The sequence below is a fragment of the Podarcis gaigeae genome, assembly GCF_964106915.1.
Source record: "Podarcis gaigeae genome assembly, chromosome: Z".
NCBI classification, from domain to species: Eukaryota; Metazoa; Chordata; class Lepidosauria; order Squamata; family Lacertidae; genus Podarcis; species Podarcis gaigeae.
In genome coordinates this window covers 21,354,426-21,372,092 of record NC_139691.1, presented here as the reverse complement: position 1 = coordinate 21,372,092, position 17,667 = coordinate 21,354,426, and the positions used below count along the sequence as shown (strand labels likewise).

The window sequence follows — 17,667 nt, the reverse complement described above, 5'->3', positions numbered from 1 at the left end:
TCCTACCAACGTTAAGCACCCTTAACAAACTACAGCTCCCAGAATTATTATTTTTTGAGGGGGGAGGTTGTCGTGACTGTTTGAAGTGGCATGGTGCTCAGATACTGCTTTAAATGTGTGTTGTGAATGTTGCCACAGAGAGACTCCCATCTACATCTGGAGAGGCATCACAATGGGGGAGAAGACCCTCGATTGCCTAGACATTCTCAGTTCTTACATTTATAATGGGAGTCTATTATGATGATAATTTGAAGTCCAAGGTACATCAGGCCCAGTGCTATTTTTCCTTTTTTATGTAATAATTTTTATTAGTTTTCAGTTACAATAACCCAATAAAAGCCTTGTTGTGAATACCAATTTATAATACCAAATCATAATACAAATAATAATGTCAATTATAATAATAATAATAATAATAATTTTAAAAATAAAAAAAAATATTTATACCCCGCCCTCCCCGGCCAAAGCTGGGCTCAGGGCAGCTAACACCAGTAAAATTACAATAAAAACATAATAGGGGGGACCAATTTAAAATACAGGTTAAGGTACAATTTAAAAAGCAGCCTCATTTTAATGATAGCCCATAGACCAAAACCGCAAGGGGAGGGAAACATAAGGGTCAGACTGAGTCCAAACCAAAGGCCAGGTGGAACAGCTCTGTCTTGCAGGCCCTGTGGAAAGATGTCAAGTCCCACAGGGCCCTAGTCTCTTGTGACAGAGCATTCCACCAAGTTGGGGCCAGTACTGAAAAGGCCCTGGCCCTAGTTGAGACCAATCTAACCACCTTGCGACTTGGGACCTGCAAAATGTTGTAATTTGTGGACCTTAAGGTCCTCCGCGGGGCATACCAGGAGAGGCGGTCCCCTGCGTGCTAGATTTGATGATTTGATAATTTACTTTAACTCTGCATTCCAATTACACACCAGTCAGAATAACAAACCCTTATGCCTCCAGTGCTGTTTTTCTAGAAAAAGAGGTGCCAGAACTCACCACAAACACCCCCCTTGTTCTCTTAGAATGGCAATGGCGCCCACCTAAGAGGTGCCAGAACTGGGTTTCGGTGAGCTCCAGCTGGAAAAAAAGCAGTGACCGGGCTTTGTTTACACATGCAGACATATGAAGTATTAACAGAATGGCAGGGTTCTGAGGCCGGGGAATGCAATGTACCACCTCTGACCACAAGGCATCCTATTTTTTGAACACTCTCCTAGAGTATCAAACTAAACCAAACCATAAAAAACCCACCTCTTGTTAATTAGAAAACTGGTAAATCTAGCAACAATTTCCAGCGGTATAGCTGAGTTAGCCTATTGCTGTGAAAAACGAGAGAGTCCTGTAACACCTACTGCATTAAAATTCATTTGCAGAGAATGTTTTTACAAAGGGGCTGATTCATAAGTTATACCCCCACCTGCTGTCTGAAACAGTGCAGTGCACTCTACTGTCTCTAGCTTTCAAACATCTAACTCTGCTGCACGTGTAGACCAGGTCATCTGGATGGGTGTTCATTGTGGGATTTTTGTGCATTTTTTTTCAGTGTCCATGCAATGCTGTTTTCATCAAAGTGACAATTGGCACCCCCCCCCCGATGCATTTAATTTATATTCACCCTTTTCTATGTAAGTAAAAAAAAAGTAAAAGCAAAAATAAGTAAAAAAGACCCCTGTAGCCAAAGGCCTGTTTCTGATTGTGCTATCTAACAAACTTGCTTGCAGGTTAAGCCCCAGACTTGCTCGAATGGAACACAGGAACAAAAGAAGATCCTGCTGGATCAGGTCAGTGGGCCATCTTTTAAACCCATCTAATTTGGTGGCCATCACTAACTCCTGGAGAAGTGAGAGGAGCAGCACCTACTTTGTGTACAATCCTTCTCCTTACCCAGGATCCCTAGGTGTTCCTCGCCATCCGTCCTGCTCTTTGGGGTCTTGAACGTCCCATTCGTGTATTCCCTGTATACTGCTTTTTTGTACCGGGAGCCAAGGAGTCCGTTCTTGCCACTCAGAAACACGTCGCTATACCTGTGAATGCTGAAGTTCCTTTGTGCGTTAATGATGCTCTGTTGGCATTAATAAAACAATAACACACATCTTGTCTGTGCTGGGCAGGTCATGGCTCTAGGGAATCTGGTTTCTGGAGATGTGAAGCCCGCTGAGAGGAAAGGATTTGGGAGATGCCTGGAAAAGGCTTAGCATAGGGGGACCTGGGTACAGGTCAGCCATGAACTAGCAGGGGAACTAAAAGTGATAATATCCTGGTGCATGCCCTTGGTGTTGGTGGTGGAATGGTTTCATGAGATCCCTCCAGCCAGGGATTTCAGGGCTGCATTCCCACATGAGCAACTTTCAAGGGGCCACATTTCAGGGATCAGCAGGGCCAGAGGGGCAAAAGTGGATGTGGCTAGAGCTAAAATGGCCAGAGCTGTCTTTTCCATTGGGATTACTGGCATGTTGCGCCAGGGCGCTAGCTTCTCAGGGGTACCCCAGCAAGTGGGGAAGCTGTGTGGCTTTGCCGGCGGCCTCCCCTTTCCCTCCTGCACACCAGCCAGCTGCGCCCTGTCAACCACATGGCTGGCAGGCATGCAGCTTGCCTCCCAAGCCTCCGCAGGAGGAGAGCGACCCTGCAGAGGCTTAAGATGGACGCTGCGCCCCGCCAACTATATGGCTGGCGGACATGCAGCTTCCTTCCCAAGCCCCTGCGGAGGAGAGCCATCCCCGCAGAGGCTTGGGAAAAGGTTGACAACGGGGTGTGAAAAAGGTAAAACGCGGGGTGTGGTGCCGGAGGGATCTTTGCACCACGGCCGGATATGCTTAAGACAGCCCTGAAAATGGATGTTGCTGTTATCTTTCTGCAATCAGCTGCATTCTAGCTGTGCAAAAGTCGGAAGCTTTTACCCACCCACATGTCTCCCCAGCCTCTTTTCCGGCAAGTGGGAGGCATTCTGTTGAAGGACACTCAGGCAAAAGCACTCAGGTGTGTGCGGAACTGAGGGGGTGGCTGGAGCCCTGGCTGCTGAGGCCCAGAGAGGGCCTCCTTTGCCCCCCAGCCTTAGGTTCCCCACCTCTTTCCTTAGGCCACATTGCTGCAATCCGCACATTTAAAGCCTCAAAAATCTTCTGCCATCCATATGGTGCTGCTGGGGAGCAATAGCAGGGCAAGAATTAGGAAGCATGTTAAAAGGCCAGGGGGCACGCCATCCCTTTTGTATACAGATATTCAAGGTTTGGAATGGTCTGAAACACTAGGAAGACTGAAGAGGTCAAATGCCTGGGATTTCAGCAGGAGCAAGCAGCCAAGCTGGGAAGGGGCAAAGAAGAACAGGGGAAAGGAGAGGAATCTGCCTCATTTTAAACTAGGGAGAAGGAGGTGGGATGGGGGTGTGTGAAATGTGTCCCAGAATGTTATCAGGGGAGCGAGGAGGGTGGACTGTGATTCAGCCAAGCCTGGTTTTCTGGATCACTTGGGGTTAATACTCAGGAAGCACCCCTAATTCTTGCCTGTGTCTTTGTTCTAGTCTCTGAGGAACTATTGCGACTAACCACTCAATTCAGCCTGCATTTCCCAGGCTTAGAAAAACAGATATTCCTTGGGCTACCGATACCACACAGGCACCTTCATAGCTGTCTTATCGACACCTGTAAGATATGTATTTTGTTTAGGCTAGCCTACCCATACATTTATGAAGTTGGTGTGAATTTCAATTTGTTTTTAGTTTATAGTCATTTTGATTTCCACATATACCCCCCTGAAAAATTCTTAGCTTAGAATCACTGAATTGTCGAGTTGGAAAGAGCCCCAAATTATTGCAGTTAATTCTTCTTTCTTATAATTTTATTGCTTTAGCTTTTTCATAAACAGCTTTGGGGTCCCCTGCCCCCCGAATAAAGCAGCATAGAATATTTTTTAATGAAATGAATAAAAATGAACAATATCACAATAATGATAACCACCACAGCAACTGTGCTTAAAACACACTGCTGCTGTTGTTACTATTATTAATAAACTGACCTGGAATGTATGTTTGAGTTCTTTGCCCCAAAAACTGTCAGGTCAGGAGCTTCACAGACCCTGATATTTCAGGGCCCAAACCTGGGACGCAGGTGTGGGCCCCAGTGATGTCATGGGGGACAGGTCTTGGTGAAATCACAAAGTCTATGCAATAATTTGCAAAGACAGAGTCTAACTAGAAAAGGTCAGGGGGGAGAGGGGGAAGTGAAGATACCTTCAGAGAGTTTGTGCTGTGATTTTCAGCTGGCTCCTACTAGGCTGCGGGTGGCACTGTGGGTTAAACCACAGAGCCTAGGACTTGCTGATCAGAAGGTTGGCGGTTCGAATCCCCGCGATGGGATGAGCTCCCATTGCTCGGTCCCTGCTCCTGTCAACCTAGCAGTTCGAAAGCACGTCAAAGTGCAAGTAGATAAATAGGTACCGCTCTGGCGGGAAGGTAAACAGCGTTTCTGCCGACATGACCCGGAAGCTGTACACCGGCTCCCTCAGCCAATAAAGCGAGATGAGCGCTGCAACCCCAGAGTCAGTCATGACTGGACCTAATGGTCAGGGGTCCCTTTACCTTTACCTTTACTAGGCTGAAGCTTGCAAGCTGCACTCACAGGCTTAATAATAATAATAATAATAATAATAATAATAATAATATTTTCAGGTGGACTTGTCCACCTGGAGATTCAAGCCACCCCCCCCCCCCGTAATGGCCAAGCAAACGTGGGAACTTCAGGAAAGTTCTGGGGGTCTGACAACCTCATTGCCCCTTTGGGTTAAAAGGACAAGCTGCGTTTTTAAGCTCTCTGTATTTAAACTGTAACATTATTTTGTGGGTATGGACTAGTAATTGTCTTATGCTGTCTCTTTATAAAATTGCAGGTATTTGTGTTTTCGTTTTGTTTTTAATATTATGACACTGACTATAAGTTTCTTATGGAAACTTTTGTTTTGAAAGGTGGCATAGAAATCCATACTGTAAAGCAAGCAAATAAAAGTTAACTCAGCCAACTTGGTGTGGAGAGGAGCCAGAAGAACAGAAGAAGAGCCTGCTGGATCAGGCCAATGGACTATCTAGTCCTCTTGCTCCTTTCTGAAGCAGACCAGTTACCTCTCCTCTGCAGAGCTGTTATATCTTTCCATTGCCCAATGGCGATCCAGAGCATAGTCCCACTCCACTTCTTCTGCCATGATGTAGAAGGTCCTCACTTGCTCATATTGCTGGTCTGGAAACAGTGTGTTCTTCCCACACTGCTGAACTGAGTAACGTCCTCTCATCCCAGACTGGTAGTGGTTGCTAGTCTGACAGTATACTTCAAAAGTCCCTAGTGGGCAGCATAAACAGAGATGTGCAAGATGGTGGCAGACAGGTCCCTCCAGATGTTTTCAATCAAAACTCCCACCAGCCTCAGCCAGCACAGGAATGTGTCCCCCCCCCAGTGCCATATGGCTGTGTTGGCTGTCGCTGATGGGCTTTGTAGTCCACTGCAGGGAGTTCCACAGTTCAACCCAGTCTGATGGGTGCAGTATAAATAATAAATTATTATAGTATTATTATTAACTGTCTGCTTTGCGAAGGACTTCCTTTCACCTTTCTTAATCTTCCAACATTTGGCTTCATTGGATGTCCACAAATTCTAGTGTCATGAGAGAGGTAGAGCAACTTTTCTCTGTCCACTTTCTCTTTGCCAGGCATAATTTTTATAAAATTCATTCATGTCACCTCCCCCCCTTGGGCTTGCATTTGCAGGACAGACTTGTGTTCTATCATATCAAGCCATGGGTCTAACTAACGAACCCTCATTTTATCCTCACAATGATTCTGTGAGGTAGATTTGGCTGAGAAGGAGGGTGTGACTCAAGCGAGCCCACTAAGCTTCATTGCTGGGTGGAAAGTTGAACCCTGGTCTCCCAGGTTCTAATTTCAATTGCACTATGCCCTACAATTCTGTGATTCTACCACACTGACTTGTGCCTCAAACGTGAAAGCAAAACAAAACCCTGAAAAATTCATCTCCAAGGATTTAGAAGAGAGATCTTGCATATCCAAGGTCACTGTCTCTACGTGGCCTTTATTGAAAGCTTGCGTAACTCTGTTTCCTTGGACAGTAAAGCTTGTGATTAGACTGAAAATGTTTACTCTGCTTCTAAACTGACTACACTGGTCTAGACCATACATTGGAAGCACACACTCCACCCCCCCAGCATCCTGCAAAATGTAGCCCACGCCTCACAGAGCTGTAATTCCCCAAGACACTTAACAAACTATAGTTCCCAGGATTCTTTCAGGGAAACCTTGTGCTTTTAAGCATGCATAAAATATATGGTTTGGGCATGAGAGAGAAAGGTTGCAAATGGGTTGAGGCATTTACCTTCGCTATCTGGCTGCATGAGGGCTGTGGCAAATGTGTGAGGGAAGAGACTGGCTCCATCTCGCCTCATCCCATTCATCAAGACCGTATTTCCCTGGAAGGTTGCACCATGGACATCGGCTTCACTGCCAAAGCCCAAGAGATGCCAGGAGACAGTTTCTTCCCTGCAGACGTCTAGGAGAGGCATGTTGCTGAACAGGAATCCATTAATGGCTTTAAGGGGGGGGGACCCCAAAGGAAAATAAACAAAAAAGGAGACATTTATTTATTTGATTCATGCATAGACCATACCTTTTCATATACTGCTTTGAATTGGGGGAGGGGGTTTGGCAACCAAGCAGAGTACAAACTTTACAAAAGAAATAAATGAAATAAATAAGAATATTGTAAGAGCCTGCTGGATCAGGCCAAAGGGGCCCCATCAAATCCAGCATCCTGTTCTCATAATGACCAACAAGATGCCCCAATGGAAAACCAGCAAGCTGTGCAAGAGCTACACTTTCCCTTCCTGTGGTTTGCAGCAACTGGCATTGAGAAGCATTGCTGCCTCCAACTTGTTAACGCAGAGCATGGCCTTCATGGCTTGTAATAATAATAACATAATAGCTTATTATTTATAAGCTGCCCATCTAGCTGGGTTTCCCCAGTCACTCTGGACGGCTCCCAACAGAATATTAAAAACACGATAAAACAGCAAACATTTAAAACTTCCCTAAACAGGGCTGCCTTCAGATGTCTTATAAAAGTCACATAGTTGTTTCCTTGACATCTGATGGGAAGGCATTCCACAGGGGCAGGCGCCACTACTGAAAAGGCCCTCTGCCTGGTACCCTGTAACCTTACTTCTCTCAATGAGGGAACCGCCAGAAGGCCCTCGGAGCTGGACCTCAGTGTCCAGGCTGAACAATGGGGGTGGAGATGCTCCTTCAGGTATACTGGGCCGAGGCCATTTAGTGCTTTAAAGGTCAGCACCAACACTTTGAATTGTGCTTGGAAACACACTGGGAACCAATGTAGGTCTCTCAGGACCAGTGTTATATAGTCTCAGTGGCCACTCCCTGCCGCATTCTGGATTAGTTGTAGTTTCCGGGTCACCTTCAAAGGTAGCCCCATATAGAGCACATTGCAGTAGTCCAAGTGGGAGATAACTAGAGCACGCACCACTCTGGTGAGACAGTCTGTGGGCTGGTAGGGTCTCATCCTGCATATCAGGTGGAGCTGGTAGACAGCTGCCCTGGACACGGAATTGACCTGCGCCTCCATGGACAGCTGTGAGTCCAGAATGACTCCCAGGCTGCACACCTGGTCCTTCAGGGGCAAAGTTACCCCATTCAGGACCAGACAGTCCTCCACACCTGCCTGCCTTTGTCCCCCAAAAGCAGTACTATAGGTTTGTAGCCATCAATAGTCCTCTCCTCTATGAATTTGTCTAAACCTATAGGTTAGTGGCCCATCCTTGGCTCTTCTGGAAGCAAGTTCTGAAGTTCAGCTATGCGCTGAGTGAAGAAGTCCTCTCTTTAATCTGTCCTTAATCTTCTTGCATTCAGCTTTATTGGATGCCCATAAGTTATGGGGGGAGGGGGGCTTTCCTCTATCCATTTTCTCCATGCCATAGATTGTTTACAAACGTTGTCTCTTACATGCCTTTTCTCTAAACTGAACTCCCAAATGTTGCAACCTCTGATTACATAGGGGTTGCTCCACCCCCTTAATCATTTTGGTTGCCCCTTTCTGAACCTTTCCCAACTCTATAACATCCTTTCTGAGGTGATAGCTCAGAGTAGATATTTCAGATAGGTGCTCCGATTAATTTCTAGGTAATCCAATGTTCGACTGCGTCTTCATTCCCTAAGAGTGAGCGTGATGACATACCGTGCATCCTGTTGGATTCCTTAAAGTCTTGATCTTGAAAAGGATGGTCCTTTTTCAAGAAGTACTTCAGATTTGCATCCAGATACCAACTTAGATTTTCATCAAACACACCAAACAAGAGATAAAACTCCTTCTCGACACCTTTCTAGGATAGCAACAACACACAAGATGTCAGGCTTTTGAAAAATACCTATTCTCATGCACTAATCATTGTTGGTTATAGTCGCAAGAGCATTGCTGGTCATTCCCCGAGTTGGTGAGGCTCATTTGACAACAGTGAGAAACGAAGCCTTGAGTGTCAATGGAACTCCCTGCCACTGGAGATTCATGCCTTCTTTCTCAACTTTTAAATTTCTGCTGAAATCTTTTCTATTCTGCTAGGCCTATGCTGGCAGTTAATAACATGTCCTACTACAATAGTTATTTGATATCTGTTTTTTAACTTTTTAATGGTTTTATTGTATGGTTTTATTGCTGTAAATGGCTTAGATTTTTTAATGACAAAACCACATACAAATATACAGTGAACCTCAGTTTTCAAACGTAAACCATTCCAGAGGACCGTTCGACTTCCAAAATGTTCAAAAACCACTCAATACAGAAGCCTCAATACAACAGGCAAACTCAAAACGGAAGCCATGTGGCATGTTCAGCTTCCAAAAATCGTTCAAAAACCGAAGCAATTACGTCCAGATTTTCGGAGTTCGAAAGTCGAAACGTTTGACTTCTGAGGCACTTGAAAACTGAGGTTCCATTATACTTATAAATAAGTAAAGTAAGTAAATAAGTAAAACTTTTTGCTTTGTGTTTAATGCTGTAACTTTGCTGTTAATTGCCATGGACTCAGGAGAGGATAGGCGAGATGTAAGCAATAAAATAATCGCCATCATGTTCCAAGTCTACCCACCTAACCACAAGCCACTGTCAATCAAATAGGGAGCCGGGGAATTCAGACCCTGTAGGGCTGGTAGTTTTGATGGTGGTTGCATGGGAGTACTAACGTAGGTTGAGTCTCAAAAAATTACCCATCTCCAGTCCCTTCTGCTGATACTGGTCAATGGCACAACTGCAAAGCAACCAAGCATACCTGTTTATTATGTTCATCAAGAGTCCCAGGCCGACATATAAGCAAGGGCCCCACTAAGCCAGAATTGGTATCTCTGACCGGTTCTGATGCAGAAGAGTACATCCAGGTCAGACAAGGAGGGTCGGTGGCTGTAGGCCCAACATGCTGAGGGACCATCCAGTGGTACACAAAGCTCCCCAGAGGCTTCACAGCAGCTCCGTTCCTAGATAAGCCTTTGAAAAGCAAGAAGGGTTATGCAACTCCTTGTATCATTAGAGCTAGCTATGGTGTAGTGGTTAGAGTGTTGGCGAGACCAGGGTTCAAATCCCCACTTGGGCATGAAGCTCGCTGGGTGACCTTGGGTCAGTCACTACCTCTTGGTCAAACCTACCTCACAGTTGTGAGTATTTGATGGTGATGGGGAGACTATGCACACCACACCTCAGGCTCTTTGAAGGAAAAGGTGGGATATAAAAGCAAAAAATAAATAAACGAAATTTTAAAGCCGTTCATAGCAGCTGGGGGGAGATAGCACGAACCGGGGGAAACCTGCTTAGTGTACTGCAAATACTGCGGGACTCCACTTCCCATGAGTCCCCACAAAGATGGCCAAGGATGATGGGAACTATCTGGAGGGCGCAAAGCTGGTAAGAGACAGTGCTGTGAGGGGGTTAATTTCATGTTTGGATAAATATGTTTTCTCTTGTCAGTCTGGATCTTACTGACCAGTGCTGTTCAGCAATCTCCTGAGTCTAAGAGTTATGATAGGCAGACACTCATTTCTCAAGCTACATTTTCCATACCATCCATCATTCTATATACAGTCATACCTCGGGATAAATGTGCTTCAAGTTAAGTATTTTCGGGTTCCGCTCCATGGCAACCTGGAAGTAACGGAGCGTGTTACTTCCGGGTTTCGCCGCATGCGCATACGGTCAAAATGACATAACGCGCATGCGCAGAAGTGGCGAAACATGATCCGCGCAAACGCAGATGCGCGGGCGTGGGTTGCTTTCACTTCAGGATCTGAACAGGGCTTCGGAACGGATCCCGTTCGCATCCCGAGGTACCACTGTACCTCCACTATCTCCCCACCTGCCTTACCCTCAGAGGCCTCAGAAACTTTAACACCTACTCTTAGGAAGAGTTCTCCAATCCCTAGACAATTTGAGTTGTTCTTTTGTCTACCTTTTCATGGCATTGTGTCTTCTTAATTTTTGTGGTTTGGCTTGTTTCCCCCACTTCATAACCAAGCTGTCAGCACGGCTTCCAAGAAGAACACAGTACAATTGCATCTTATTCGGGGTTCTGTTTGTGTCTATCCAAAGCCTCGAAGCCACCCTACAACTGGAAGGGTGGGGTGGAGAAAGAGAAACCCCCGTGCTCCCAGACCCCATGCTCTAAGTGGGCCTTGCTCCCTCCCCCAGCAAGTGCGGAATCTTTTTCAGCTTGAGGGCTGCATTTTCTTCCAGGCAGGTTTCCAGGGGCCACATATCAGTGGTGGGTGGGGCTGGAGGCAAAAATGGGCAGGGGAGCTATTGATGGGCAGGGGAGCTACTAGGCTGGATAGCCATGCCCTGCCTCCAATGCTTCTGAATGCCAGCTGCTGGAAACCACAGGAGGGGAGAGGACTGCCCTTGTGTTTAGATTCTGCTCCTGGACTTCTTCCCATTTTGAGGCAGGTCCCTTGGAAACTTGTCCATATGAGAAATCATCCCTCTAGCTGAAAAAGGATTCCTCATTTGATTCCCAGAAACTGTTATTCAGAATCATAATTCCTCTGGCAGTGCCACATTGCAGGTTGCTCAGCCCCATGCCTAGAAAGCACAGGACAAGAGGAAAACCACTCAGTCTCATACTTTCTACACATGGGACAAGTGGGAGCATGGATAAGCCCTATGTGTCAACTTTTCTCCATCCACTTTCTCCGAAATGCCATGCACAATTTTGCAGACTTCTATCATGCCATTTCTTAGGGCTCATCCACACATATCAAGCCTCACGCTTTCCAGGCAGATGTCCAACTTTAAAAGTCAGTGTCCAAGCACTTTTTAAAAATTTTGCTCTGCAGCTTTCCACAGAAAGACCTGCTCTTTGATGCTGAATCTGAGCAAACAGAACCCCGTGGAAAATCCAAATGGCTGTTTGTTCCGATTCAGCAGTAAAGAGCGGGTTTTTGTGGGGAAAGCACCAGGGGGGGAAAGTGTTGGACATGGAGCTTTAAAGCAGAGAGGCACGAAAGGAGGTCTGAATGAGATCTCACTCCAAACTGGAAAGTTCCAATACTGCAACCCTTTCTCATAGGGAGCTCTTGCATTAAAAGCATTGTGAAACCTGCCCTTTCTGAAATAACTGAAAACAACCTCTACTTCTTCACCCCAAGCAATTCATCCTGGTCTTGCTAAGCAAGTGAAGAGCACAGTTTTTATACAGCTGTTGCTAAAATGAAAATGTGCATGTAAGAACTAACCATCCTGGTAAGCAGTTCCTTCCCATTCCTTTTCATAAAACGCACCATGGGGCTGAATGCTAAAAGGCCAAGAGGCTTTGTTTGCAAAAGTAACCTGGATAGTATCTCCGACTTCAGCTTTGATCACTGGTCCTGCAGGGAGAAAGACAGGAATCATAGGTCATAGAATTGTAGAGCTGGAAGGGACCTAGTCCAACCCCATGCAATGCAGGAATCACAACTAAAGCTGGTCTGTAAGTTTGCCCCCTCTGCGAGCCATTTTGTTTTCAAACAGCATGAGCATGCCTTATTTCCACTGAACACTGCATGCAGAAAGCACCTATTTACGAGAATTCTGGCATAGCTAAATATCAGTATTGTGCAAGAGCTCTATATCAGGGGTCAGCAACCAAAGGCCCATGGGCCGGAAGCAGCCTGCAGAGCTCGTTTGACTGGCCCACGAGCTGCCCCCAAACCGAGCTGCTCGCTTGCACGCTGTGCTAAACCGGCACAGCGTGGAACGGGGACTTGCTTCTGTGGCACCGGAAATCACGTCTAAGCAGACACCAAAAATTGCGGGTGCGTTTGCGATCCGACCCACAGAGGGATCTCCCCGGGACCGATCCAGCCCAGGCAAGATAAACCTTGCTGACCCCTGCTCTATATTAAAAAGCAAAAAAGGAAATGTGTGCCCCAAAATAGCACAGGCCTCCATAAGAACATATGCAGAGCCTACTGGATCAGGCCAACAGCCCACCTAGTCCAGCATCCTGTGATCAACCAGAAGTCTCTTTTGGGAAAACCGCAAGCAGAACCTGGGGCAAGAGTACTCTTCCCGCCTGCTGCTTCGAGCAATGGACGCAGAAGCATTCACTGTATCTGGCCATGGAGGCAGAGCATAGCCATCATGGCTAACAGACATTCAAAATGTCTTCTCCTCCGTGAGTTTGTCTAATCTTCTTTTAAAACCATCTTAGTTAGTAGCCCTTACCACCTACATTTTGCCCATAGTGAAACATGGTAACTAGGAGCTGGTAACATTTTCTGTTTTACACTTGCACATTTCTGGTTAAAAAAACCCAAACTTTTAAAAAGGTGTTCATGCACAGCTACAGAAATACCTCCATGCATGCCCAGAACAGGCAAAGGTAGTAGAAGACAGGAGAATAATGACTGGGGGTAGGGGCCAGAAAACATTGTATCAGAAACTATCTATTGCTGTGTGGACAGGAACCAGCAGAATGCATTTGAAAAATCTAAGATTAAAAAAACCCAGTGTGTATTGATAGTTAATCATGTACACAGAAAAATTAGATTTTGTTTGCAACAAAATATGAGAGCCCCTCATTGATTGTACCCAGATTGTAGGACTCTGCCTGCCTAGGGAGGGTGGACTGATTCCTCCTTGGTGGTTTTCCACTGCCTTGTGAATACCATTTTTTCCCTAGTAGGCATTTCATCTTTGGGAATGCTCTTGTTTTTTAGGTTTTTGTAACACTGCACTGGCTTTTGAATAACTATCCCTGTTTCCCACCCAGATCATAAAATATTTATAGTTGATGTGAGCAGCATTGAGTGTCTCTGTTAAGACAGAAAGAGGGAGTTACAAATCTTCCAGATAAATAGATAAAACTTCCTACCGTGCCTCTCAAAATGTAACAAGTCATAGCCCATATATCTGGCTGGGCAGGAAAGTTAATTTTGATGTATTACCAAGTATTCCGAGATGCTTTTCTTCTTTTGTCCTCCCCTTCTCCACCTGAAAAGTTCCATCCATGTATTCAGTGTATTGGACCTTCCAGTATGTTCCCCCAATCCTAGTGGAATTCTGCTTGAAAAACTGCTCTGAAGAACTAAACACAAAGAAGCAAACATGTGATTCTAGGATGCAACAACAACCAAATCTTTAGATTTTGCAGCTTTTGTTGTTGCTTTTGCAAATCCAGCTGCATCAGTCAAGATCCACAGTAGCTTTCATGTTGAACTATGCAAGAGACTTGGCAAAGAAGATTGTTTTCATCGTTAACGCTGTCTTTTTAGGGAGGTGGAAAGGATGTTTATGTGTCACATATAAAGGCTGATAGTGCAGGTGGGTGAGAAAAAGTCCAGCTAATTGCCTTTGGGGAGAAGGGACAGTGAGGCTCAGTAGCAGAGCATCTCCTTAGCAAACAGAAAGTCCCAGGTTCAGTTGGCATCTCCAGGTGGGCCAGGGGAAAACTCATGTCTGAGATGAAAGAAAGCCTCTCCTGCCAATCAGTGTAGACCACACCGAGGTCTCATCCACACTTCTGGTTGTTCCTTGCCTAGAAAGCATGAGTCTCAGCGGCGTTTGATACCATCGACCATAACATCCTTCTGGACCGTCTTCAGGGGCTGAGAGCTGGGGGCACTGTCATACAGTGGTTCCGCTCCTTTCTCCTGGGCCGTGTTCTGAAAGTGGTGGTGGGGGATGAGTGTTCAGACCCCCGGGCTCTCACTTGTGGGGTGCCTCAGGGTTCTGTCCTCTCCCCCGTGCTTTTCAACATCTATATGCAGCCGCTGGGAGAGATCATCAGGGGGTATGGGCTGTGTGTTCATCAGTATGCAGATGATACCCAGCTCTACCTCTCTTTCAAATCAGAACCAGTGAAGGTGGTGAAGGTCCTGTGTGAGTGCCTGGAGGCGGTTGGAGGTTAGATGGCAGCTAACAGATTGAGGTTGAATCCTGACAAGACAGAAGTACTGTTTTGGGGGGACAGGAGGTGGGTATGGAGGACTCCTTGGTCCTGAATGGGGTAACTGTGCCCCTGAAGGACCAGGTGCACAGCCTGGGAGTCATGTTGGACTCGCAGCTGTCCATGGAGGCACAGGTCAAATCTGTGAGATCCAGCGCCGAGGGCCTTCTGGCGGTTCCCTCATTGCGAGAAGTGAGGCTACAGGGAACCAGACAGAGGGCCTTCTCGGTAGTGGGGCCCCCCTGTGGAACGCCCTCCCATCAGATGTCAAAGAGATAAAGAATTACCTGACATTCAGAAGACATCTTAAGGCAGCCCTGTTCAGGGAAGTTTTTAATATGTAATGCTGTACTGTTTTTAACACTGATTGGGAGCCGCCCAGAGTGGCTGGGGAAACTCAGCCAGATGGGCGGGGTATAAATAATAAATTATTATTATTATTATTACTGTGTCCAGGGCTGCTGTTTACCAGCTCCATCTGGTACACAGGCTGAGACCCTACCTGCCCGCAGACTGTCTCACCAGAGTGGTGCATGCTCTGGTTATCTCCCGCTTGGACTACTGCAGTGCGCTCTACGTCGGGCTACCTTTGAAGGTGACCCGGAAACTACAACTAATCCAGAATGCGGCAGCTAGACTGGTGACTGGGAGTGGCGCCGAGACCACATAACACCAGTCTTAAAAGAACTTAAAAGGCTCCCAGTACATTTCCGAGCACAATTCAAAGTGTTGGTGCTGACCTTTAAAGCCCTAAACGGCCTCGGTCCTGTATACCTGAAGAAGCGTCTCCACCCCCATCGTTCTACCAGGACACTGAGGTCCAGCTCTGAGGGCCTTCTGGCGGTTCCCTCACTGCAAGAAGCCAAGTTACAGGGAACCAGGCAGAGGGCCTTCTCGGTAGTGGCACCTTCCCTGTGGAACACCCTCCCACCAGATGTCAAAGAGAACAACAACTAGAAGACATCTGAAGGCAGCCCTGTTCAGGGAAGCTTTTAATGTTTGATGTATTAGAGTATTTTAATATATATATTTTTGGAAGCCACCCAGAGTGGCTGGGGAAGCCCAGCCAGATGGGTGGGGTACAAATAAATAATAATAATAATAATAATAATAATAATAATAATAATAATAATAATTAATTTTCTGCTTGTCCTGCACTTTCTAGCCACAGGTCGAAGAGGTTTTGCCTTTGCTCTGCTGCTTTCCCCTGGAAAATCTGTTCTTCAGCACGAAATTGGAACAAAAGGCAAACCACAGAAAACAGAGTGCTGTTTGTTCTGATTTAGTGCTAAAGACTGGGTTTCTCCAGGGGAAAGCAGCTGGGTGAACAGAGGTGTGGCTAAGCCCTAAATTAGATGGACCAATAGTCTGACTCCATGAAAGTCGGGTTCCTAGGAAGTAGGGAGCATTTCCCCTTTGCTAGTCAGCTCAGGCCAGAGGTGGATAATGTCATAAGAACATAAGAAAAGCCTGCTGAATCAGGCCCTGTGAGATCTTGCAAGAACTAGTGGGGGCTGTCTAAGCAAGGCAGAGAGCTGAAAACTCTCTTCATGAAGGGAAAACCTGGTGCTAAAAGAGCTTCAAAGCTCTCTGCCTTGCTTGCATTTAAATTGTGGAATTTTAGCCAGTGGTCCTTCAGCTGTGTGTGGTTGAAATGGTGTGAGTTAAATGCACGTTAGATGCGATCGTGCTGTTTATAACTAGCTGAAATCAAGGTGACCTTGGGTGGTGTTGACAGAACACTGTGTGTACCAAGTGATCCAAAAGTAAGACAATTAAGAGAAGTAGCTCACACCCAAATCAAGATTGGGGTAGAGAGGCTCATCCAGAACCCCCAGCTTTAAATGAAGAAACTGAGACACATAGCTGTCAATGTTTTCCTTTTTTTAAGGGAAATTCCCTTATTCTGAATAGGATTCCTCATAAGAAAAGGGAAAAGTTGACAGCTATGCCCAGATAAAGGGCAGCTGGCAGATGGGATGAGAAAGCTCAACTGTTCAGTAATCTTAAAGCACCATCAAAAAAGCAACTGCAGAGCAGCCCCACTATCCTCAAGGACACAGAGCTGTTGCTTTGTAAACAAGTACCCAGTGTTCTGTTTCCCAAGGAAGCATAATCCATCCCATTATTTCATTAAAAAAACACTATACCCAGGTCTATAATGCAGAAAGGTTGCAGCATCTGGGCCAAGCAAGAGGTGACATGATAGAAGATTATAAAATTATGCATGGCCTGTGGAAAGTGAAGAGAGAGGTGTTTTTATCCTCCCCTCACAATTTAATACTAGAACTGGCTGACATCAATGAAGGAGAATGTTGGGAGACTCAGGACAGATAAGGACTTCTTCACACAACTGATAACTACCAGCCAGGATAACTATGCTGTGTTTTCAGCTGGAGGCTGCTATGGTCCTGAATCCCAGTTGCTGGAAACCACAGGAAAGTGAGCTTGTGCTCAGGTCCTGCCTGCAGGTTTCCCTTTGGGGCATCTGGTCAGAATAGTATGCTGGACTAGAAGGGCCACTGGCTTGATCCAAAAGGCTCCTCTAATGTTTTGACCTACCTGCCAACCTTGGGACACAGGGAATTAAAAGGGATAGGGAGCTCTCGGAATCTGCAGAAGACTACAATTCTCATGATTAGGGGTTTGGGGTATTATCACCATTATTTTTATTTAGTTATTATTAGACTTCTATCCTGCCCTTCCTCCCAAAGGAGCCCAGGTGTTTATTCACTTGCTGCTATTTCTAATTGCAGGAGGGAGGGACTAGCCGACAAATTTCTGCTTTGTTATCAAACAGACCACAGGTGGACCAACTGCTACGGTTAACCATTTTTAAGCTGCTTTATATTTGCTGTAAAGGTAAAGGGTAAAGGGGACCCCTGATTGTTAGGTCCAGTCGTGGACGACTCTGGGGTTGCGGTGCTCATCTCGCTCTATAGGCTGAGGGAGCCAGCATACAGCTTCCGGGTCATGTGGCCAGCATGGCTAAGCCACTTCTGGCAAACCAGAGCAGCGCACAGAAATGCTGTTTACCTTCCCACCAGAGCAGTACCTATTTATCTACCTGCACTTGACATGCTTTCAAACTGCTAGGTTGGCAGGAGCAGGGACCGAGCAACGGGAGTTCCCCCTTTTGTGAGGATTCGAACTGCCGACCTTCTGATCAGCAAGCCCTAGGCTCTGTGGTTTAGACCACAA

General features: G+C 46.1%; 1 protein-coding gene across 2 annotated transcripts in view; it reads right to left on the bottom strand.

Annotated features, from left to right (window-relative positions):
• Positions 1–17,667, bottom strand: part of HEPH (hephaestin) — a 51,043-nt gene that overhangs the window by 14,787 nt on the left and 18,589 nt on the right. For both annotated transcript variants that reach the window (XM_083722079.1, XM_083722080.1), the window contains exons 8-14: positions 13,466–13,605; positions 11,774–11,905; positions 9,325–9,536; positions 8,238–8,382; positions 6,366–6,578; positions 5,105–5,318; positions 1,879–2,027 (exon numbers count right to left, since the gene is read on the bottom strand). In XM_083722079.1, the coding sequence (XP_083578205.1) occupies positions 1,879–2,027; positions 5,105–5,318; positions 6,366–6,578; positions 8,238–8,382; positions 9,325–9,536; positions 11,774–11,905; positions 13,466–13,605 (1,205 nt within the window). The remainder of the gene's footprint in view (positions 1–1,878; positions 2,028–5,104; positions 5,319–6,365; positions 6,579–8,237; positions 8,383–9,324; positions 9,537–11,773; positions 11,906–13,465; positions 13,606–17,667) is intronic.